Source organism: Delphinus delphis, chromosome 15 (assembly GCF_949987515.2).
Source record: "Delphinus delphis chromosome 15, mDelDel1.2, whole genome shotgun sequence".
Classification (NCBI taxonomy): Eukaryota; Metazoa; Chordata; class Mammalia; order Artiodactyla; family Delphinidae; genus Delphinus; species Delphinus delphis.
The window spans coordinates 17,664,409-17,689,561 of NC_082697.1; the positions used below are offsets into that span (position 1 = coordinate 17,664,409).

The 25,153-nt window shown below is 49.2% G+C and overlaps 1 protein-coding gene across 2 annotated transcripts in view; it reads left to right on the forward strand.

Moving 5' to 3' along the window:
* PTPRT (protein tyrosine phosphatase receptor type T) overlaps positions 1 to 25,153 on the forward strand; it is a 1,079,376-nt gene that overhangs the window by 1,042,988 nt on the left and 11,235 nt on the right. For both annotated transcript variants that reach the window (XM_060030771.1, XM_060030772.1), the window contains 5 exons: positions 1,115 to 1,269; positions 4,676 to 4,811; positions 6,933 to 7,082; positions 8,606 to 8,779; positions 12,198 to 12,329. In XM_060030771.1, coding sequence (XP_059886754.1) covers positions 1,115 to 1,269; positions 4,676 to 4,811; positions 6,933 to 7,082; positions 8,606 to 8,779; positions 12,198 to 12,329 — 747 coding nt within the window. The remainder of the gene's footprint in view (positions 1 to 1,114; positions 1,270 to 4,675; positions 4,812 to 6,932; positions 7,083 to 8,605; positions 8,780 to 12,197; positions 12,330 to 25,153) is intronic.

Genomic DNA, 25,153 nt, shown 5'->3' on the forward strand with positions numbered 1-25,153 from the left:
ATTAATTAATACATTGAAGAAATCAGAAGAGTGACAGGCACATAGTCGATACTTAATAAACGTTAGCTATTATTTTCATTATTAATATGTTTCAAGACTCAGGTCAGGCATCCCCTCCTTCAGGAAGCCTTCTCTGATTTCTCCTCTCCCTAATGGGATTAGCTGACACTCTTTTATGCACTTTAATGGAATTAAAGGTCCACTTAGGGGCCTGCCTCCCCCACTGGACCATGAGCTGTTCCAGGGACAGGGACTTGGCCTTTATTTCCACCTTCCTAGTGCCTAGCACAAGGCTAGGCACAGGTAACCCTCGGTGAATATCTTTTAACTGAAAAAATGAACCATCGAACACTCTTCCTATTCAGCGCCTCTAGTATCTGCAGGAGATTGCTAGGTAGAGAAAGGTAGGTAGGGGCAGTGCATAAGCAAAGGCTCAGAGGCATAACCTGACCATAGACTAGTCAAGAACTGCCATTTGGCCTGGAGCATGTCTATGTGGAGGGTGCGGGGAGGGGAAGGGGAACGATGGGAGCTCCAGGCCCCACCACCCCCGTCAGTCAGAGAAGCTCTGCTTTTGTTTGTTTCATATTTTATCATTCTAAATGAGAATCTAATTAACAAAGAAGTCTGCCTTTTTAATTTTGAAAGTGCTGGAGAGTATCATAGACCAGACTGGAGAACTGAAGGACACCAGTCCTCAATCAGTGAAAGGCCTTGTATTCCCCTGGAAACAACTCGAACTTGGAGTTGAAGTCTAACATTTTTCTGAATCTGTTCTGCTGAAAAACACTTATCAAAAGAGGGTCCCCTGGGCAAACAGTGTGAATGTTATAAGCCCCCTTGGGAATTCAGCGTGTATGTTAGCACAGTAAAGGCTCTGAGAAGTCCTGCAGTAGAACCATCAGTTTCACTTTATTTACTTCGGAAGTTCCCAGATGTAAGAGATGCAGAATCACTCTGCGCAGCAACACCTATTAACCCTTTGAGGGCCTTGCCCTCCCTGACAGCAGGGAAGCTGGACCCTGAGTGCTCATGGCCTCGTGGCTCCCCATGGGTGCTGGGCAGGGTGGCTGGGGGCAGCAGCTGGAGGAACAGAGGGCCGTTCTCTCCTCAGAAAGGCTACCATGAGATCCGGGAGCTCCGCCTCTTCCACTTCACCAGCTGGCCCGACCACGGCGTCCCCTGCTATGCCACCGGCCTCCTCGGCTTTGTCCGCCAGGTCAAGTTCCTCAATCCCCCAGAAGCTGGGCCCATAGTGGTCCACTGCAGGTAAGTGAAAGGCTCCGCCCTAAACAAGGAGGCCTTTGCAGCTCTGCACTCTTGGTGAGGGGGTACTCTCTTGTCCAGTGGCCTTTATTCTTTGCCTGTGTCCCCTCTTCCCAGCCCTTTCTGATGAGACCAGGGTCCTAAGTCTAACAACAATAATACTAATAGTAGCAGTAGCAGTTGTTATTATTGCTGTTGCCCTGAAACAGTAAAGACCCTGAGGACGTGGGCTTGGCACTGACAGCGTCTGCTACACATGCACTTCACCTGCATTACTTCATTTACTTCTCACCCAACCTTGAGAGGTGGCCATTATTGTCATTCCCATTTTACAGATGAGAAAACCGAGGCGCTAAGAAGGTAGATACTGTGCTCGGGTCACACAGGTGTGAAATGGCAGAGCCAGGATATTTAACATGATTTTCTCCAGACGCTCGCCCTTGGTGTGGCGGCAGGGTGCCCCCGCGGAAGTGTGCTTCTCTTCATTTCTCTTATTTTAAAAATCAATTGCTGGCCTGCGGGGTCCTTTGTAGAGAGTAAATGGACAGTGTCGGGTTTTAGCTTATTATGGAGAAGGGATATTTTCAGCTCTGACCCAGAAAGTCACATTGGGAGTGATGAGCACATCCTGGAATCCTCCTAAACGGAGATGAAGTATCATGTCAAGGGCATTAGGAATTGGAGGAGGGTGGATGTCCAGATCTGAAGGCCAACTAGCATGCTCGCTTCCTCCCCTGCCAGCGCCTCTCTGTTCCAGTGTGACCTTGGGCCTGGTCCATCTTTTCAGACCCCGCATGCTCTTAACTGCAGGTTATCTCTGCCCTGGCAGTGTCCACGTCAGGCACGGTCTTGAGCCAAGTCAAGGAGAGACACCATAAGCTGTAGGTGTCTCAGAGCCACCCCTTTCTCACACAGCACCCATCTACCTTCGCCACAACAGCGAGGTGTGAACTAGAAAGCCCATTTCACGGATGAGTCCATTGAAGATTAGGAGGCCATACGGATCGCCCCGTGGGCTCTCTAAGCATTCCGCATATAGTCTCTGCTTTACATCTCATGACAATTCGAGGACAATAAAATGTTCACCCCAAGTCCCATATCCCAGAGAGCAGCCAGAGCAGGGGTAAGGAAGAAAGGGAGATAATGGCAAGCATTTATCAGGCCCTCCTAGCATGACGCCCCTGTGTCTGTGTCTCCATACCAAGTCACCCTGACACACCTGAGCAGAGTGGTGCCCCCTCCTGAGGCTGTCCTGAAGATTAAGTGGGTTGGCCAACATATACTAGGTACCTAAGAGAATTCCAGACATATAGTAAGCACTTAAAAATATCATATACTGTTCTCTGCCTCTCGATGCTGTCCCCCTCCCCAGACTGTTAATCCTTCAGGACAGGAACCATGTCTGACTTATCTTCACATCCCCACTCCCGAGCCCAGCATCTAGTGCTCAGTAAACATCTGGTGACTACAGGTAGCAAACATTTATAATAGATGGCCACGTAACCAGGCACAGGGCTAAGCAATTGATGCGCATTGTGCTTTTTCAGCATAATTTCATGCAATTCACGTGTACTGTGCTATTAATGCTATTATCATCAGCCTCATTTTATGGAAGAGGGTATTGAAACCCAGAGAGATTGAGTCATTCACCCAAGGTCACACAGCTAGTCAGTGGTCGAGCCAGGGTTTGATCCCAGGGGTCTGACCCCAAATGGCGTGTGCTTAATTGCTCTGTGAGGCTGAAATAAACGGATCAATCCTCCCAAGAACCCTGTAGGGAAGAGTGTCATGTGTGAGAAAACTGAGGCTCACAGACGCCAGGCAGCTTGTCCACTAGTGGTGGATCCAAGATTCAAAATCAAGTCGGGCTGCTGCTTTCTCCTAAAACAGGTCGAGGATGAGACTTGGGAGAAGACGTGGACGAGTGGCTCTTTGGGTTCCCTCCTAGACCCTGAGGCCCAGCCTGATTGGGGGTCCCTTCTGGGGGTTTTGATTTGGGAGGAGGCATTCTGGGGCAAGTACAAGGCAGATTTTACTCAATTCAAACCATGAAATTTTACCAAGATCAAAGACTTGCCAGATGATGGAGGATGGATTTCCAGGGGTTTACTCTCCAGACCATTGTGGGTGTCGGTTGGTCCACCGCCTGTCCTCCTTGGATTTATGGTCATTCAACATTGCTTTCTTTCCTGGTCCATCGCCCTTCCTCTTTTCGTTTCCTTTTATTTTCGCATTGTCAAGCAAAGACACTTGTTTCCGTGAGGGAAATGAAAACGCAGTGGAGATGGGCCTCCTGGCAGTCTGGCCTTCACTTCCAAAACTATATGCATTTAAAGCAAATGCCCTATTTGTCTCTCGTTCGGTGCTATGATTTTGGAACCCACTGATCTGGGAAGGTCTGGCCATGGCCCATGGGGTCTCATTGAGTTCTTTTGCTATTTTTTACTTGGCCTGAGATTTTCTGAAAGGAAGCCACCAGTGGTCAGAGTCGAGTATGTATCAGGGGCCTTGATTCTGGAGCCGGGTCTCAGGACCGTCGGCTGCTCTGGTTTACTGATGCTGCTGCCTCATGATCCTGGAAAAGCAGGTGCACGTGGAGACAAACCCAAGGCTTTGGACATGGTGCTCAGGACTCACTCTGTGTGAGTCCGTTGGGACAGCTCAGAGGACCTGGTTTCTGCCGTCTCAGTTACCTCCTCTGATCTCTCTTGTCTCTCCCTCCTTGCTTCCATCCATCAACCCATTCACTGAAGAAGACAGAAGGAAGGGAGAGATGGAGGGAGGGAAGTGGGGGTGGGGAAGGCACGTTTCTAGGCATTTCCAGGGTGCCCGGCATATGTAGGTGGATTCTCTTTACCCATCAGATGAGCAAACTGCATGCATCCGTGTTGTCTAAGCGTACATTATCTTATTAAGAGAGGAAGTGTAGGAGCACAAGCTCTGGAGCCAGACTGCCTGGGGGAAAGTCCCAGCTCCACCACTTGCCAGCTGTGTGACCTTGGGCAAGGTCAGCACTCTGTGCCTCCGTTTTCTCACTGTGTAATAGGGTGAGAAACTTCCTAATAACCTCATAAGAGAATGAACAGGTAACACTGCAGAAGCAGTTAGAACAATGTCTGGAACGTTGTCACAGCTAAATAAGTGTTTGTTAAATGAGTACAACAAAAATAAGCCAGTCCTGATAAAATAGCCCCCAAAGGCAAGCATTACTCTCCCATTTTACAAAAGAGAAGACTGAGGTTCTAAGTTTAGTCACTAGCTTAGGATCTCCTGGCAGGACTGGGGTTCAGACCTCTGCAGTGTACTGCCTCTCTGCAGGGTCCTCAGGGACAGGGCTGAATGGGAGGGGCCTCCCCAGGGCTGCTCCCACCCCAAGGTCCCCAACATGGACCACCGTCCTCTCTTCCAGTGCTGGTGCCGGGAGGACTGGCTGCTTCATCGCCATCGACACCATGCTTGACATGGCCGAGAATGAAGGGGTGGTGGACATCTTCAACTGCGTGCGTGAGCTCCGGGCCCAGAGGGTCAACCTGGTGCAGACGGAGGTGAGTCCTGGGGTGTCAGTTGGCCAAGGAGGAGCATGGTGGGACAGAAAGGCCCACGGGTGGAGGCCTCCTACAGAAAGAGGCCTGGGCGTGGGAGAAATGGGAGGGAATGGATACATGGCTTGCTATGGTGAGATCATCGTAGAAGCTAGGATGCCCCTGCCAACCCTGAGGTCCCCCAGTGCAAGGCCTCCTACCAGGGAGGAACGTGGTGCTGTGTGCCCCATCTCTGAGGGCATCTAAGCAGCAACTGAATGGCAACTTTCAGGTATTCTTTGAATGGTGTCCTTGCCTTGGGTGAAGGAGAAGAGAGAGATAGGGAAGGATTGGCATTGATTGAATGCCTGCTGTGTGCCAAGCATCGCTTCAGGCACTGCAGGAATGGCTTACTCAGTGAAGTTACTGAGTTCCTGAGCTAGGCGCAGGGGATTCCAAGAGAGATAACTCATCACTCCTGGCCTCAAGTGAGAAGCAGACCTCCAGGCACTGCTCTGTCCAGTTGGAGAGCCCAAGATCCGAGGGACATGGGAGGGGTTCATCTTTATTCTTGAGTACCTACTATGTGCCAGGCGTCACTCCAGGTCTTTTGTATTCAGGGTATTGTTTCTACTCCTTACAACAACCCTATGGGGGAGCTCCTGCTAGTGCCCCCATTTTATAGGTGAGGAAACTGAGAAATGGTGTCCCCAAAGCCTCATATAGCCAGACAGTGGTAGAACTTGGGTCCATGTGACCCCACGTCCCACGTGCTTTCCCCTGAACCACACTGTCTCACAAGGAAGCCTTTTCTGCCTCTCCTACGCCTGGAAGCCATGGTTTGCTACTCCTATAACGAGCCCATCTTCTGGTTCTAGTGAGGCTGTAGGTGCCCGGGCAGCGGAGCTGGGGCAGATAAAGAGCTGTATCCATCATCAGCCCTGCAAAGAGATACCACCCAAGGCTTTGGGCCTGGCCAGTCACTGCGGGCTCTGCAGGCAGTTCCCTCACTTACAGGCTCACACACCTGGGACCCTGCTCCAGGCTCCAAGCCAACTCCCACAGGCCGGTCTGCAGGCTTCTTGGTGAGGCTGCTACAGCTGAGAGGCTGCCTTGTCTGTTCCTGGGCTCATGCATGTGGAAGGCAGGCTCACTGCCTGGCGTTATGCACATCGTGGTCCTTGCTCTCTGGTGGGGGAGATAGGCGTTCAAATAGATCACCACAATGCCTCTAGATAAACATTTTATATAAAGAGATGGGCCAAGTTCTGCAGGAGAATAGTCGCTCAACAGACGTTTGTTAATGAGTGACTGGAACAGCAACAACTCCTGCCTGGTGGATTTGGAGAAGACTCTCCCAAGGGAATGAGACATTGAAGGCGTAGAGAAGGGGGGGATGGTGTCCAGGACGAGAGCGGCAAAGAGCTGGGATGGCGGAGGGGGTGATGCACGCTTCAGGAGCAGAGCCTGAGACAAGGAGTCGAGGGCAAGTGGTTTCCTTGGTTGGAACAAATGGCTGTGTCCCAAGACACACTGGTTGGCAAGTGGGGAAATGAGAGAGGGGACGGAAGGAAGTCAAGCCTGTCAACACTGTGAAAGTATTTTACAGGCTGTTTGACACAGTGGACGGCTGGAGCCCAGTCCTGCCGGGGGAGCTCTGAGATGGTGTGGAGTGTCTTCCAGATTTCCCACCCGAGAGAGGGAACGTAGGCATTTATCCCCAGGTCTCCATCTGGCATTGCTTGAGGCCTCCTTCCCACGGCATTAACTCTTTGGCCCTGCTGGGGATGAAGGCCCTCAGCCTGAATCTCAGGGATTTGCAGTAAGCAGCCTTCAGCAGTGAAAGGCGAAAGCTGACGGGCCATGGGCAGGACACCACGGGCACCTGCTACCACATGTCCAGGAGTTTCTAATTTTTATCAGTGACTCTGCTGTTCAGTCTTACATAGGGAGCAAAACTCAGCACAGCTCAGACAGTCACCCAGAAACACGGCAACTCGGCCCTTCGGGTTATAGGATAGAAAGCAGTGATTCTGCAACATGAATCATGCCCATCCTTCACAGCCACAGGCTGAAATGTGGACAAGAAACTCCCGGCCACCCTTCTTACCCAGCACCCCGTTCCCTCTCGCCTCGGCTCTGCAGGAGCAGTATGTGTTTGTGCACGACGCCATCCTGGAAGCGTGTCTCTGCGGCAACACGGCCATCCCGGTATGCGAGTTCCGCTCTCTCTACTACAATATCAGCAGGCTGGACCCCCAGACCAACTCCAGCCAAATCAAAGACGAATTTCAGGTACGAGCACATCCCAGGCTTCATGACCCAGCCAACTTCAGTGCCACTGAGCCACTGAGCACAGCCCTGGGGCTTTCCTTGCAAGAATGGCTATGTATATATCCTTCCAGTGTCTGCAGCTCCAGACGGCTGAGAAGGAATTCCAGAACAGAAAATGCACACCACGAGCAACTGCTCACCAATCAGTGACTGCTGACACTTGTTTTTTTTAACTATGAATATGTTTTGGAACCGAGGTCTTATTTTAATTCTAGTCCAGGTTGTATGTGGAGACAAGTTTATAGACACAGGTGTGAATTTCAAGCGCCTCGATCCCTGCAGGGACTCGGGTCTTCTCAGTATTTCTGTACAATTGGAGTGTGTCCTAGATCCTCACAATTCAAGGTGGGGTCTCAAGACCAGCAGCGTTGGCTTCACCTGGGAGCTTGTTAGATGTGCAGAATCTTGGGTCCCACCGGACCTGCTGAATGAGAGCCTGTGATTTAACAGTATCTCCGGGTGATTTAAATGCACATTAAACTCCGAGAAGCATCACCTGAGGGCACAGCTCAGGCAGAACAGATCTGCCCCCTTGGAGCCCATGTAGCCGGAATGGTGGCAGCTTTGGTCTGGAGGCCTGGACTTGAATCACTGAGTAAGGCAAAACCAGAGTCCAGCCCACTGTCCTGAGGTCAGTGCCAGGGTCCTATTTTGGGCAACAGGAGCTGTGAACAGGCAGGAGGAAGCAAAGAAGTTTCAGGACCAGAAGGGCCAGTGCAGGTCCATGGTTCCACGGGCAGATACCCCAGCCAGGTCAATGGCTTAGTCCTCCTTCAAACAAATAGACTTTATTGATTCGGAGTAGAGACCAAGGGCTGAATGGGGGAAGGATGGAGGACACGGACCCCTGGTGGTTGCACGTAGCATCTAGTCTGTTGGCTGGGGCAGTTCAGCTCTAGCCCCACACTTTGCAAGACTTACTCTGCAGAACACAAGCCCTGAATTTTTCAGACAAACTAGAGCTTGCTCTCTGGGGGTCTCTCACTCATCCTGGGCGTCTCATCCAAGCATCCTTCCTTCCATTCTCAAACAGCTTTCTCTCTGAGAGGCATGCTGGTAAAATCATTTCTTTCATTCCGTGGCACTTAAGTGATATTTAAAAGTCATTAGGGATTCCCTGCCCCCACTCCCCACCTTATGACCTCCTGGCTGGCCCACCATTTCATGCAGGATGGCTGAGAGGAGTAACTCAGCTCAGATGATTGGCAGGTGTTCAGAGCCTGTGTCTAAGCCCGCATGAGTGTGTGCCGTCCCTGCAGCCTTGGCCCTGTGGTGGTGTCCCACAGCCCCTGGCAGAGGCTCTCAGCCCCCAGGGCCTGGAGCAGCCAGCAGGAGATGATAGAACGTCACCACGGAAGAGAACAGTCCTGGGAAAAGGACTGGAGGGACAGGCTTGGAGGATGAAGGGAGTTTGAACATTGCTGCCTCCTCTGTTCAGGGCAACCATCTAAGCAGTACCTGCCTATCTGCCCTTGACCCCATAGACCCTCAACATCGTGACTCCTCGCGTCCGGCCTGAGGACTGCAGCATCGGTCTCCTGCCACGGAACCATGATAAGAATCGGAGCATGGATGTCCTGCCTCTGGACCGCTGCCTGCCCTTCCTCATCTCGGTGGATGGAGAATCGAGCAACTACATCAATGCGGCACTGATGGATGTAAGCGGAGCCCCCTGGCTGGCATTCCAGGGAAAAGCTTCTTCCCAAGGGGGAGGTGGCTGGAGCCCAGGGCCTTGACATCCCCCTGCCCAAGCCAGCCTCTCCTTCTGATCTTTTTGGCCCACAAGACCTTTCTCCCCCGAAGGCTCTGATCCAGACCTATATACAAGCTGTGCTTTTAGCCCTTTTTCTCCCATAAAGGTCTGAAAGAATAAACCAAAAGCTTCAAGTGGGTCCCCTGACACCACAGTGAGGCTACAGGCCTGACCAGTCCCCCTTCCTGCTATGTACAGAGCTGACTCTCAGCCTTAAGTTCAGTTCAGAAAACATTCTACATGCCAGCCCCGTTCCTACTGTTCTCTTAGGGGCACCGTCTCCTGCTTTCTCAGCATCAAGTCCAAGAAGCGCACACCTCCCTTGACCTGGTTTGGGATTAGGGGGTCATGTTCCTACCCCAGGGGGTCCATGCTCCTGACTTGTATGCTTCTTCCCCGGGTCCTCCAGCTACTGCCAGGTATCATCCCTCCACTTCCAGGATGTGAGATGTTTGCAGCTGGAAGGAACCGTGCATCATCCAGTCTCATCCATGCACTTCCCAGCAAAGGAAACTGAGGCCAGAGAAAGAGACTCACTCAGAGATACCCCGAGAGCTAGTGACTTACTCTAGAATTTATTCCTTGAGCCTCCCCTCAGTTCACTTGATTCAGTAAGATGCAGACATCTTTCCTCCCAAGACTCGGGACCAAGAACACCATTGCTTGACTGGGGAAGAGCCCTTCCAGGTCCCTCTCCCCACCTATACCTGAAGGTCAAGTCCATCCAGCCCACATGAACCTCCCATCTTACCTGGAACAAGAAGGAACGTGGGGTACTGTCCGCTGGGGTCAAGGCCAACTACCTCTCTGACCACTAATCCTAAGTGTTTGTTAGAGGCAGAGGGGTGACAGGAAGTCAGTGCTGACAGGAAGTCAGTGCCTATCTCAGCTTTGTGGGCGCCTGCGCTGGCCTCTGCCCACAGGGTGCCCAAGTCCTCCATGGAAACCCTGGCTCTGGGTCCAGAAGCAGGGAGTCTTGTCCTGGTCAGATCAAATAGCTGGATGTGGAGGGAAGACTGCAGGCTTTAGCTTGGAGTCTTCCAACGTCACTGTGTGCACGTATGCATGCGTGTGTACATGTGTGCATGCGTGCGTGCACACACACGTGTGTGGTGAGAGATGGGGCCTGGGGTTGCACCCACACTTCCAAGTTCCTTCCAGCGTTGTCTCCCCCTTGTCCCAACTCCCCCTCCTTTCCTTCCTCATCCAAGGATCAAACACGCTCCTGGCCTCTGCTTAGTATATTAGATGCTGCCTGGAGTCAGATGCCTTCTGCCAAGCTCTGATGCTGACTGTATTCTCTTTGTCCACAGGGCATTTCTCCTGTGAGCCATCACTGGGGTCTTTGCCTTTCTTATTTTAAAAAAAAAAAAAAAAAAGTCCTTATCTGTATTCCAGCTCGGTTTGGGCATTATCTGGTAACCATGGCAGCTTTGCTGCTAGCAGAAAAATATGAAGTCCTCTGGGTTAATTTTTAATGTTTCCCTTGGTAAAGGATGATGTTATCCATGAAATGGATTGCCAGCTGATCCCTGAAACCCGGCAGGAGCACAGATCTCGAACATATTTTCAGATAAGGCTTTGTCAGGTATGCTGGCCTAATAGAGCATTTATCACAGAGACAGGGAAAATGGAAAGAAAACTAACATTCACTGAGTGTTGAGCAGTATGTCAGATCCTGAACATTGACTATCTCATTCTGCATTTGGATATGATTATTCCCGTTTTCTGGGTGAGGTACTGAGGGTCAGAGAATTTCCATGACTGTCTCCAGGTCAACGCTCTCAGAAAGGGTGGAGCCAGGGTCTGAACCCCAAGTCTTTTGACTCTTAAAGCCTAGATTTTTTTCCATGTCTGCAGACCAGCTTCTGCCATTAGAGTCTGGCTTTTGGGGGAACTCAACATTCTGTTCTAGATTCTTCCTCTGACCATTCCACTGGCAGGAGAAGACCCTTCGAAGACAAGACCCCCTCGTGCATCTGTGGCATCCATGGTTGCAAGGCATTTTCTTTGCCATCAGGACACCAAGAAATAAGAGCAATGACAGGTGCTTTAGGTATTCTATTTGGCAGAGTCTTTTGCCAGAGACTTTTCCTGGTTTGAATGGGCAAACTCTTCTTCCCCTCCCCATCCTTCTGCTGCCCTGTGACTCCACCGGAAACAGGCATGAACGATCACTCAAGAAAACTTGTTGAGAATATGAGTCATTTCTCAGGTTTTACAAACCACTAATGAAGCGGAGATGCTCCCCAATCTTTCCAAATACCTTCTCACAGGTACTGTAATAAGTAGCACCCAGTTGAAGCTTCAGACGTGGTCCAGACTCACACAGGCCATTTGCTCTGGGCCTCAGCTCCCCACCTGTAACGTGGGACGGAGTTTATTCAGTTGTTTGCTGGACCTGTACTGGGCGTCTAGTGTGCCGGCCATGATGCTAGTGCCACGGACGAAGAACCGAGTCAGGGATGGTCCCGCCCTGCCAGCGGGCTCACAGCTGGGTTCTTGCTTGCTATACTTTCCACGTGCGTATCTTTTCAATCTGTACCACAGCCATCCCTTTGGAGTTATGCATCCCATCTTCCAGTTGAAGAACCTGAGATTTGGAGAGATCTAATAACTTTCCAGTGCTCAGCACTGATTTAAAAAAAGTCACTCTGTAAATGAGCTTGAATGAGTGAATGAATGAATGAACGATTGGGTGGATAGATGGATGGATGGATGGATGAATGACTTTTAACGTACAACTGGCAAAGCTGGGTTTGAACCCAGGTCTGCCTGACTCCAAAACCTGAGCACCTTCACTGCCCCGTTGGCTCACAGGACACAGTGCCCACGTTCTGCCAGACCAGCTCAGCCCGCATTCCAGCCTTGGGGCAGGAGTGAAGCGCTTGCACTATGAGCCCCTCCAGGAGGCTCTCTGCCTCGGGCTGAGCCAACCCCTCCTCCATCACTGTGGGCACAGGGACACAAAATATCCCTTTTATCCCAAGAGGTGCCTTGGCTGGCAGAGCAGCAAATCTGCATCGAGGATCTTCCATTTCATATTGTAATGAGGACTGTTTGCTGAGCTCCAAGTCATAAATAATTTATTGGATAATCCCCATCCGAGTGACACCTTGCTTATGAAATGTCTTAGTCTGGAGGAGAATGAGTTCATTATGAGAAGGTCCCCTTTGCCACCAGGGCACCCTGAGATAAGAACGGGCAGTTGCTTTGTGTAATCTATTTGGCAGACCCAGGGGGCCTCTGGCAGCCAACTCCTCATCATCAGAACGTCGCTGGTGGGTGTATACTTCATGAAGCCCGTGTCGTTCTTTTGTCAGAGCCACAAGCAGCCTGCCGCGTTCGTGGTCACACAACACCCTCTACCCAACACCGTGGCGGACTTCTGGAGGCTGGTGTTCGATTATAACTGCTCCTCTGTGGTGATGCTGAATGAGCTGGACACTGCCCAGGTAGGAGGAGGCCTGGCCCAGGCCTAAGTGCTCAGGTGCGTTCGAGCAGCCGTGCCCAAGAGTTGGAGGGACAGCCCTCTGCTGCCGCTGCCCAACCCAGCTGCCCTCTGGTGGGCACTGTCTGCCAGTGAGCACCAAGCCAAGCCCATTCAGCTTCCAGCTGAGGCCAGGGAGTCCCGTGCCAGGCCCTGCCACCCCCCACCCCCGGCCCTCCCAGGTCCAGCAATGACTCCCCCTGTCTATGAGCTTCATCCAGCCCCCTCACAGCAGACCAGAGTCTGCTGCTCCATCCCCCGGACACTGGTTAGGGTATCGCTCCTAATCATGCAGAGCTCACAGGGAAGGCTCCTCCCCCAGCGCTGAGCATCTCCAGCCATGCAGCACAGCCTGATACCCGGCCACGCTCAGCCACCCTCCCCGCTCCGTGATGCAGCCAGACTAACAGAGCCTGGGGCTTGAACCACTGACCCTTTGCCCACTGATCATCCCGCCGAGGAGGCCATGCCTTAGCTCCTCTGCCTGTGACATTTCCAAGCATCAGGTGCCTACAGCACATTGGTCAGGCCACAGGACACGTGTCATGGGGCAGCTTCTGGGGCTCACACCCCTGTGGCAGGGCAGCTGTTCCTGGGTGGAGGCGGTGATGATGGCCTTGTAGGGTTTTGGAAAGCCATCCCATCACTGTCTCGAAGGAAACCCAGAGTAACTCAGAGGATTCCCTTGTGAGCACTGGCCTTGGGCAGGCCTTGTGTGGGAAGAAGAAAAATGGGTCTGAGCTGTAGCCTCAGCCCTCCAGGAGCTCACACTCCTGCTACAGAGACAGATGAGCAAATTGTCCCCACCTCGTGTGGCAGCACTATAATAGAGGTCAGCCGCGAAGTGCTGTGCTGGCCGGGAACGGAGAGCAATTATTTCTGCCCAGAGGGTGAGGGAAGACTTCAGAAAGGTGACTTTGGCCCGGAAGAAGGCAGCAGAGATCTGGCGTCTGGGGGATGAAGTTGCTGGGTAAGTCTCTCCAGGCAGAGGGACCAGCAGGGGCAAAGGCCCGCGGGGGTCACTGTGTCGGCTCATCTGCAGGACAGCTTCGGTGGCAGTGGGGCTGGGGGGATGTCAGGAGGAGGAGAGGGTGGTGATGCTGGACGATACAGCCGGGCCAGCTTGCAGAGGGCCGCCCGTGCCGGGCTAAGGGGTTTGGGTCTTGGCCCGCAGTATGGTAAATATCAGACTTTTACTCTTGGAAGCAACAGAATCCTTTCTGGGAATGAAAGCTTTCGTGCAAGCCCAGCCTTTGAAACAGTGAAGCAGGAGGTGGGGTCGGGAGCTCCACCCACGCTAGTCTTTGGGCTCCTCCTGGTGCCCCTTCCTGGGAGAGTCAGCAGCTCTGGGCACTTTGGCGGAACCCCTGGTGTTCTAGGAGCGCAGGTAGAAAGCCCTTGCTGTGCAGGGAGGAGAGACACGCAGAGCTGAAGTGGGGGTGTGGCAGAGTCAGAACTCCTGATAGGAAACGGTCTGGTGAAGAATCTGGAAACAGGAGAGTGGAGGTCCGCAGGTTTAGGGAGCAGTTGGATGTGGGAGGTGAATGAGAAGTCACGGATGGTGACAGGGGTTCTCGTGTGGACAGTCAGGCATCTGGGATGCGACTGGCCAAGGTGGGGAAGGCAGGCGAGGAGTGTGAGAGGCAGCAGGAGGTTTGGGAAGGCAAGGAGAGGAGCAGGTCACAGCTGACCCCTGAACAAAGCGCGAGTCAGGGGCGCCAGGCATCCATGCAGTCAGACGTTCGCTTATAATCCGTAGTCGGCCCTCCACGTACGGGGCGCCTCTGTGTACGAGGCTATTCCGTATTCGCCGTTACTCCGTATCCGCGGTTCCCCCATATCCGCGATTCTGTGTCCCACGGATTCAACCAACCGCAGATCCTGTAGTACTATATTATTTACTATCGAAAAAAATCTGCATATAAATGGACCCGCACAGTTGAGACCCATGTTGTTCAAGGGTCAACAGGTAGTAGGGCAGGGGTCCCCAACCCTGTGGCCACGGACCCCTGCTAGGGACCAGGCCGCACAGCAGGAGGTGAGTGGCGGGCGGGTCAGCGAGCAAAGCTTCGTCTGCTGCCCCCCATCGCTCCCCATCCCCCCCCATCGCTCACATCACCTCCTGAACCGTTCCCCCCCCTCCCGGGTCCCTGGAAAAACTGTCTTCCACAAAACCGGCCCCTGGTGCTGAAAAGGTTGGAGACCACTGTAGTAGGGGACAAAATTGAGCGCAACTGGGGATGTGCATGTAAGAGTCGTTCAGGAGAGCGTCTGTTCATTCATTCAGTCCACATTTGTGTAGTAGCCGCTGTTTGCCAGAAGCTGTTCTAGGGTGCTTGGAAATGCATCAGTTAACATGACAGAGAAAGCAAAACAGCAAACTCCCATCTTTCATGCAACTTCTATTCTCAAGCAGGAGAGAAATAAACAGCAAACACTTTGTAACGGACTTAATTATATGTTAAAGGTGACAAGCGTATGGAAAAAGAAAAATAAGAGGGCAGGGCAGGAAGGCTGGTTTGGGGCACGGGCTGCGCCTGTAATCGAGTGATGAAGGTGGGCTTCATTGAGAAGGTCATATCTGAACGCAGATTTGGAGGAGGTGCAAGAATGCACCACGTGGGCTTCCCTGGTGGCGCAGTGGTTGACAGCCCACCTGCCGATGCAGGGGACACGGGTTTGTGCCCCAGTCCGGGAAGATCCCACATGCTTCGGAGCGGCTGGGCCCGTGAGCCATGGCCGCTGAGCTTGTGCGTCGGGAGCCTGTGCTCCGCAACAGGAGAGGCCACAACAGTGAGAGGCCCGCGTACCGCAAAAAAAAAAAAAAGAATGCACCAAGTGACCATGTCAGGGAAGAGCATCCCAGGCAGGGGCATGACCCGCACCAAGAATTTATGGTGGTGGAACAGACGGAGGCCATTGCCACTGGAGCAAAGCCAGTGTGGACAGCAGCAGAAGGTGTGACACAGAGACACAGCAGGGCCAGGTCATACGGGCCTTGGGGTTCATAGGAGGAACTTGTGATTTTGCTCTGAGAGAAATGAGGAGCCATTGACAGGTCTTGAGCAGAGGAGCGACTTGAAAAAGTAATTGGACTTGTTTCTTTAAAGCATCCCTCTGGCTACTGTGTGGAGAACAGACTGTTGGTGCGGGAAGGGGCAGGGTTGTTGCTAAGAGCAGAAGCAGAGAGGACAGAGAGGAGGCCCCTGCAGTAATCCAGGTGACAGGTGATGGTGGCTTGAGCCTAGGTGGTAGCAGTGGAGTGGCTTCTGGGTATATCCTGAAGGTAGACCCAACAAAATATCCTGCCAGACTGAATAGGGAATGTGAGAGAAGAGGGGGAAGCAAGGATGACTCCAAGGTTTAGGGCCTGAACGATGGATGGTTAGGATCTGAGATAAGCATGAAATGTGACAGATTCCCATAAAACAGAGACCCCTGCAGAGTGCCAAAGTCAGAAGGCATCACCACCCCATCCCTTTGCCTGAAAAAGTAAAACAGTGAACTCTGGTCCATGAGTGAAGCAGAGCCCTTTTCCCAACATTCCTTATTGCAAAACTGGAGCTCAGGCACAGAGGAGGAGTTTCAAAGCACCTCATTTTGGGACACGTAAAGTAGCAAGGGTCAAGGTCATTGGCTATTGGCTATAGCTCCCCCTTCAAGGGTGGCTCTTGGGTGAATGAAGATCTTTCAGCTCCAGATGTTGGTGCAGCCTTTGAGAGCTGATTCTCTAAATGCGAAAACACCAGGCTCAGAAATGCCCTGAGGTTGGCTGCCGTATGCAGCTGGCAAGCATCCCCTGAAATCAGCAGATGAATAGAGCACTTACTGATATAAATATCATCACCACAACAGCTGGGCGCCTTGCGAAAATAAACAATGACGCAGCGTGAGCATCAGAAAAGCCGCCCTCAGCACCTGGAGGGGTGGCGCTCTGAAGTGGCGTCAGCACTTGTCTGCCAGCCTGCCCAGGCTGAGGCAGCCCTCGACTTTGGCCAGTCCAGCAGCACAGACAGGTCTGCCATAGGTCCTGAGTATCGTTAGACTGCTCCCAAGAGGACCAGTGCCACATCCTGTGGTTTGACGGGTCCAACCGGTAAGGGCTTGTGTTGGTGACTACCTATCATTTGTAGCAAAATAAGGTTGTGCAGAGGATGAAAGATCTCCGGGTGCTTTATTTTCTTGCACTGCTGGCCAAATCTGTCTGCTTCTGTTCAGAATCCCGTACCACGTCATTCAACCAGCCATCCCCAGCCACGGGTATTTTTCCATTCTCCGCAGTGGCTGCTGTTCAAAGACAGTTATGAGCAGTGGGGGCTCAAGATAAAGACTCCCAAAGCAACTTCATTGACCTTAGAGGTTTTTTTAAGCTCTTTGGGACTCCAAAGGGCTGTGGTCAGATTAGCAGGGCAAAATCCTAACCACAACCTCCAGCGAATGACACTGTGGTTTCTGAGGGGCACATCAGGAAGAACCTCTTCAACTACACCCAAGAGCATTGACAAGATCTCTTCCATCTTTGTGGGCTCTACGATGAGACCAGAGTCCATGGGGACCAGACACCAGAGAGGAGCCCTCTTCTTGGTCAGGCCACACCCACTATCGTTTAGAATCCTCTGTGCCCACCATGGGGTGGGTCTGGGTGGTAGACAGAATCTTGGCCCCCCAAAGATGTCTACATTCCGAATCCCTACATCTATGAAGGTATGAGTGGTAAATGGGAATTTGCAGATGTGGTGAAGTTCAGGATCTTGAGATATGTAGGTTGTCCTGGGTTATCCAGGTGGCCCTGCTGTTAGAGTCTTTATAAGAGGGAGGCAGGAGGATGAGATCAGGAACAGATCATGTGACAGTGGAAGCAGAAATTGGTGTGATCGGGCCACAAGTCAAGGAATGCTGGCAGCTTCTAAAACTGGAAAAGATGAGGAACGGCCTCTCCCCCTAGAGACTCCAGAAAGGAACACAGACACCTCAGCTGACATTTGATTTTAACCCCTGAAGCCTCATTTCAGATTTCTAACCTCCAGGTAAGAAATTTGTGTGGTTTTAAGCCACTGCGTTCGTGGCAGTTTGCTACAGCAATTCCAAGAAGCTAAGACAGGCAGCAAAAATGAAACCAGAAATTCAGACCTAGAAGCGTAGGAGTTACAGCCCGCGCAGAGTGTGAGACTGAAATCCTGGGGAAAGCCAGAATCAGCCAGGGGTACCGGGCTGGAAAGTGGATTGAGCTGGAGAAATCCGTGTCTGAATCAGTGTCCCTCAGGAGCTGTGAGGGAGCAGGCTGGGGAGAGGCAAGGAGAACCTCTCACCAGTGGCAAGAGGCGTGCTGAGCCAGAGGGAGGTCTTTTAAAGGTCAAGGAGCACGCTTTCTGGGCCACATTCAATCAGACATTCATCAACATACATTTACTGGGAACCTACCATGTGCTAGGCACAAACTTAGACACAGCAAAGCACAAAAGAGGCACAAAAAAGTCCCCAATCCCAGGAGCTTCCCTGGTGGCGCAGTGGTTGAGAGTCCGCCTGCCGCTGCAGGGGACACGGGTTCGTGCCCCGGTCCGGGAGGATCCCACATGCCGCGGAGCGGCGGGGCCCATGAGCCATGGCCGCTGAGCCTGCGCTTCCAGAGCCTGTGCTCCGCAACTGGAGAGGCCACAACAGTGAGAGGCCCGCATACCGCAAAAAAAAAAAAAAGTCCCCAATCCCCATGGAGCAGGTGTTCTATGGAAGTACTATCCACCTCCTAGACTCTCTTTGGCATCAGACAGGCTGGAAACATCTTTAGCTGGAACCATTGCACCAGGACCTTCAAGCTGCGGGGAGAAGCTGAGCAGGGAACAGAAGGGATGGGAGAACCGGGTCCAGGCAGCATGTCATGTTGCCCCAAGCACTGCGGGCAGGCAGCACCAGAGGAACTAGCAGGGGATGACCACCATGACCCCACCCGGCCTGGAGTCAGGTTTGGGGGTCAACGAGACCTGGCCTCATTTCTGTTGTTTCCATAGAATAAGTGCTGGGGCTTGAGCATTCCTTGAAGTTTCTACTCTTTTATGATATTGGCTCTGCTTGGAGGATCCCCTGAGCTGCTCAGTATTTTCCTTGTCTCTAATTCTAGGCAGTACGCTTTACCTTGCTTACCTCTTAGAGATTTTATAAACTAAGTGTTCTCCAAACACCATTCAATATTTCCCATGTCTTCCCTCCAAAGACTTGCCACTTTGAAAGCCTTTATTTCCCAAACTGTATTGACTAATTCATAATGTATCACTGTCTCAATGCATTTCTGATCTGCAGGCCATAGACAAAGCTAAAACAATGAGGTGCTCTAAAGCCAGAGACTCGGTGTCCTCCACTCAGGACAATGGTGTGATCCCCTTTGGCTTCTGAAGACCTTGGAGATAGCTCGTTGGCTTCTCCTACCAACTATATGGACGCCACTGTGGAAACCACTGGTCTGACCCAGGTCCACTTCCTCTCATGTTGCAGGTCAGGAAGCTGAAGCCCAGGCAGGCTTTGTCCAGAGTCCCACAGCCACCCCTGACCCAGGCCCAGGGCCCCCTGCCAGGGATGGTGAAGACTTCCGCCGCCGTTTAAACAGCAGGATTTCCAGGGCCCCCGTGCCTGATAAGCAGTGGCTTGCTGGTACCTGGGTATATGGAGCAGGAAGGAATGTTGCTTACTTTAAAACAAACAAGGGCCCCGGTTCTGAACTGCCGTGGAAAGTCTGAGAGTTCAGGCGATGCAAAGCCAAGTGAAAAGGTGAGGGAGGTGAGGGCCAAGAACATGCCTTCCCACGGAGCTTCTGGAAGTGAGAGAGGCAAGCTTGTCATCCTCCCAGGAAGAAAGCGGGGGCGATGTTTCAGGGATGTCTTTTCCTGTCATTGTGCCTGGACAAGCATCAGCAAGCACTGATACCCCATTTTTATCTTGGCTTGTGAAAACACAGCCTAACGTGCTAGCAGAATACACGGGATGCCCACGTCTGTGTCTCTGCATTGCAGGGGGTGGTGTTTCTGTCTCATCTCCCACTGGAACAGTAGAATAAGGAGTTTGGGGTCAAGAGACCTGAGTTCAAGTTCTAGCCTTGCCACTTACTTGCTGTGTTGCCTTAAGCCAGTTTCCTACCTTGTCAAAGTCTCAGTGTTATCATCTATGAAGTTCGTATAACTCAGATGCCAGCCAAGTTCACTCTATCTTTGAAGATTTAAACAAAATAGGCTCTGTTTCCTCTTCCCCTTCCTGTGGGAAATTCCACTGTCCACCCCCAAGATTTCTGGGAATTCCAAGGGGGTCCTGTATTCATGTCCACTTCCAAGTTCCAGCTCAGGCTTTACTGGAGGCAGCATGGGGTTCATATCCCAGCAACGCCCGTGGCTGAAGGTGGAACATCGCACATCCCGGTTCTTAAACCCCACCTGTCTCCTCACACCTGGCGGCTGGCAGCACATCTTCTCCCCCACCCTGTTGCCCACACCACTTTCTTCCTTCCTCCCCCCCATTCCACCCCTCCCCCAAAAGCCATTCCATTCTTAAGCTGCATAATTCATCTTTCTCTTTATTACCTCCTTCCAAAACCTGCCCTGAGCCTTTGCCTTCCACCCACCCTACTTCCTCTGTAGATATTTTCCTAAACTCCCACCCTTCCTTCCTGGAAACAAACTCTGATGTACCTAAGAGTGAGTTTCCACCCACTACATGGAATTGCAGTATCACCTCATGGGACGATGGATAGGTGAATGGAGAATGGATGGGCAAATGTGCTTTGATTATGGTCCATGTGCCTTTCTCTCTCTCTCCCTGGCTTCACGCCCTCCTCTTCCCCTATAGTCTGTCTTCCTTACCTGGCCACAGTGTTAAAGCCAGTGATATGTTTTGGGCTGTTTATGGGAGTCTATTTAAATGAATTTTGTCGTCACTGATCTGAATTTTAAAACCAATTCAAGTAACTCTTATATTTTTCTCTTAAAAATACGAATTCACCTCACCTTTAAGTGGCCTGGGATTGACTCCCTCCTACGGATCACAGGGACCTTGATAAGTAGAGTCCTTCATCTCTAGAAGCTATATTACTTGGCTTTTCCATTTTATCAAAGTATTTTTTTAATTAACAGAAGGCATAGCTAAGGTGCACTGGAATATGCTTTAGAATTGTTTATTCCAAAAACAGGCCACATGCTAGTTTTCATTTAACTCATCAGAGTGTGTTCATTTCAGTGACTGACAAGCTGATTCCATCAGCAAGAAAATGATGTCTAACAGGGAGGCAACCTTGGTGTTAGATTTCGTGTGTGAACGTGCACCTCTGAAGGACATCTTTCTGTGTCCCGAGCAGCAGTGGAGATCACTAGGTGGAATAATGCATGGCAGCTCTTCCAGGGCTGTCCACACAGGCTTCATGACTTTCGCTTGGTTTAACTTGTTCTGACAATAAATAGCAAAAACCCCTCTGCTTTTCCAGGAGAAGCATGGCCATTTCTAAATCAGCAGCAGCAGCTGCAGTGGCTTCCCTCCCTGGCCCCCCAGGCGTGGTCATCAGCCCAGCCGTGTGCATCTGCGGTGGCGAGGCCCTCCCTATGGGCAGGAAACACCACCCCTCCTAGACGGATGGGTAAGAAAGGGAGGAGAAGCAGAGCACTAGGATATAAGGTAGGAAGAGGCTGGGCTATAGGCTAAAGGATTGGAATCTATCATGGAGACAACTACTGCAAAAGTTTCCCATCTAAGGAAGAAAGTAACAATGTTACATTGCGTGTATGTGTGGCCCCAGGTCAGCTGGGTCCTTGTGGTTTTAGACCGCCAAGTGGACTTCCTTGAACCCCCTATTTCCAAGGCCTTAAGAAACCATAAACTCCTCCCCCCAAGATTTCTATAACCTTTTGTTTCTCTTAAATTTATTTTAAATTTTTAATATAATTTTTAAAGGTTACTTTCCATTTACAGTTATTACAAAATATTGGCTAGGTTCCCTGTGTTGTACAATACATCCTGGAGCCTACCTTACACCCAATAGTTTGTACCTGCCACTCCCCCACCCCTTGATTACCCCTCCCCCTCCACTGGTAACCACTAGTTTGTTCTCTATATATGTCTGCTTCTTTTTTGTTATATTCACTAGTTTATTGTGCTTTTTAGATTCCATATGTAAGTGATATCATACAATATTTGTCTGACATTTCATTTAGCACAATGCCCTCCAAGTCCAGCCATGTTGCTCCAAAGGCAAAATTTCATTTGTTTTTATAACTGAGTGGTATTCCATTGTGTATATATATGACATTTTCTTTATCCATTCATCTGTTGGTGGTCACTTAGGTTGCTTTCATATCTTGACAACTGTAAATAATGCTGCTATGAACATCTTTTGATTTAGTGCTTTTGGGTTTTTTTGGATATATACTCCTGAGTAGAATTGCTGGGTCATATGGTAATTCTTATTTTTAATTTTTTGAGAAACCTCCGTACTGTTTTCCACAGTGGCAGCACCAATTTACATTCCCACCAACAGTGTATGAGGGTTCCCTTTTCTCCACATCCTTGCCAATATTTATTATGTGTGTTCTTTTTGATGATGGTCATTCTGACAGGTATGAGGTGGTATCTCCTTGTGGTTTTGATTTGCATTTCCCTGATGATTAGCTATGTTGAGAATCTTTTCATACGCTTATTGGGCATCTGCATTTCCTCTTTGGAAAAATGTCTATTCAGCAGCATTTTTCAATCAGCAGAATTAAAAAATGTGAGTTGTATGAGCTGTTTATATATGTTGGATATTAATCCCTTAGTAGTCATATCCTTTGCAATGATATTCTCCCATTCAGTAGGTTGTCTTTTCATTTTGTCGGTGGTTTCCTTTGTTGTGCAAAAGCTTTTAAGTTTAATTAGGTCCCATTTATTTACTTTTGCTTTTATTTCCTTTACTTTAGGAGATGGATCCAAAAAAATATTTCTGCGACTTATGTCAAAGAGTGTTCTATGTTTTCCTCCAGGAGTCTTATAGTATCTGGTCTTACATTTAGATCTTCAATCCATTTTGAGTTTATTTTTGTGTATGGTGTTAGAGAATGCTCTGATTTTATACTTTTACATGTGCTGTCCAGTTTTCCCAGCACTACTTATTGAAGAGACTGTCTTTTCTGCATTGTATATTCTTGCCTCCTTTGTTGTAGATTAATTGACCATAAGTGCGTGGGTTTATTTCTGGGCTTTCTATCCTGTTCCATTGATCTATGGTTCTGTTTTTGTGCTAGTACCATACTGTTTTGATTACTGTAACGCTGTAGTAGAGTCTGAAGTCAGGGAGCATGGTTCATCCAGCTCCATTCTTCTTTCTCAAGATTGTTTTGGCTCTTCAGGGTCTTTTATGTTTCCATACAAATTTTTTAATTATTTGTTCTAGCTCTGTGAAAAATGCCATTGGTATTTATATAGAGAGTGCATTGAGTCTGTAGATTGCCTTGGATATTATGGTCATTTTAACAATATTTATTCCTCCAATCCAAGAACACAGTATATCTTTCCATCTCTTTGTGTCATCTTCAGTTTGTTTCATCAGTGTCTTATAGTTTTTGGAGTACAGGTCTTTTGCCTCCTTAGGTGGGTTTATTCCTAGTTATTTTATTCTTTTTGATGCAGCGGTACATGGGATTGTTTTCTTAATTTCTCTTTCTGATATACTTTGTTGTTAGTGTATAGAAATGGAACAGATTTCTGTATATTAATTTTGTATCCTGCAACTTTACTGAATTCATTGATGAGCTCTAGTTGTTTTCTGGTGGCGTCTTTAGGATTTTCTATGTATAGTATCATGCTGTCTGCAACCAGTGACAGTTTTACTTCTTCCTTTCCAATTTTGATTCCTTTTATTTCCTTTTCTTCTCTGATTGCTGTGGCTGGACTTCCAGAACTATGTTGAATAAGAGTGGCAAGAGTGGACATCTTTGTCTTGTTCCTGATCTTAAAGGAAATGCTTTCAGCTTTTCACCATTGAGTGTGATGTTAGCAGTGGGTTTGCCACATACGGGCCTTTATTATGTTGAGGTAGGTTCCCTCTCTGCCCACTTTCTAGAGAGTTTTTATCATAAATGGATGTTGAATTTTATCAGAAGCTTTTCGGCATCTATTGAGGTCATCATACGGTTTTTCTTCTTCAACTTGTTAATGTGGTGTATCACATTGATTTGCGGATATTAAAAATCCTTCCATTCCTGGGATAAATCCCACTTGATCATGGTGTATGATCCTTTTAATGTATTATTGGATTTGGTTTGCTAGTATTTTGTTGAGGATTTTTGCATCTAGGTTCATCAGTGATAATTGGCCTTTAGAGAGTGTGTGTGTGTGTGTGTGTGTGTGTTTGTCTGGTTTTGGTATCAGGAGGGTGCTGGCCTCATAGAATGAGTTCGGGAATGTTCCTTCCTCTGCAGTTTTTTTGGAATAGTTTCAGAAGAGTAGGTGTTAACTCTTCTCTAAATGTTTGGTAAAAAATTCACCTGTGAAGCCATCTGGTCCTAGACTTTTGTTTGTTGAGAGTTTTTTAATTACTGATTCAATTTCATTACTGGTAATTGGTCTCTTCATATTTTCTTGTTCTTAGTTCGATCTTGGGAGATTATATCTTTCTAATAATTTGGCCATTTCTTCTAAGTTGTCCATTTTATCAGCATGTAGTTCATAGTAGTCTTTTATAATCATTTGTATTTCTGTGGTGTCAGTTGTAACTTTTTTCATTTCTGATTTTATTGATTTGGGCCCTCTCCCTTTTCTACTTGATGAATCTGGCTAAAGGTTTGTCAATTTTGTCTCTTTTCAAAGAACCAGCTTTTAATTTCATTGATCTTTTCTATTTTTTTTTTTGTCTCTATTTCTGCTCTGATCTTTCTTTCCTTCTACTAACTTTGGGGGTTTTCTTGTTGTTCTTTCCCTAGTTGCTTTAGATGTAAGGTTAGGTTGTTTGAGATGTTTCTTGTTTCCTGTGGTAAGTTTGTATCACTATAAACCTCCCTCTTAGCATTGCTTTTGCTACATCCCATAGGTTTTAGATCCTCATGTTTTCGTTTTCATTGTCTCTAGGTATTTTTTGATTTCTGCAGTGATCCAGTGGTTGTTTAGTAGCATATTGGTTAGCCTCCACGTGTTTTTTTTGCAGGTTTTTTCTTGTAGTTGATTTCTAGCTTCATAGTGTTGTGGTCGGAAAAGATGCTTGATATGATTTCAACTTTCTGAAATTTACCAAGGTTTGTTTTGTGGCCTAGCATGTGATCTATCCAGAAGAATGTTCCATGTGCACTTGAAAAGAATGTGTATGCTGCTGCTTTTGGATGGAATGCTCTTTATATATCAGTTAAGTTCATTAAGTTCATTTGGTCTAATGTGTCATTTAAGGCCTGTGTTTCCTTATTGATTTTCTGTCTGGATCATCTGTCCATTGATGTAAGTGGGATGTTAAGATGTTAAAGTCCCCTACAATTATTGTGTTAGTATCGATTTCTCCTTTCATGTCTGTTAATATTTGTCTTATATATTTAGGTGCCCCTATGTTGGATGCATATATATTTACAATTGTATCTTCTTCTTGGATTGATCCCTTGATCATTATGTAGTGCCCTTCTTTGTATCATGTAATAGTCTTTAAAGTCTATTTTGTCTGATGTAAGTATTGCTACTCTTTCTTTTGATTTCCATTTGCATGGAATACCTTTTTCCATCTCCTCACTTTTAGTCTGTATGTGTCTCTAGAGCTGAAGTGAGTCTCTTGTAGGAAGCATATATATGGGTCTTGTTTTTGTATCC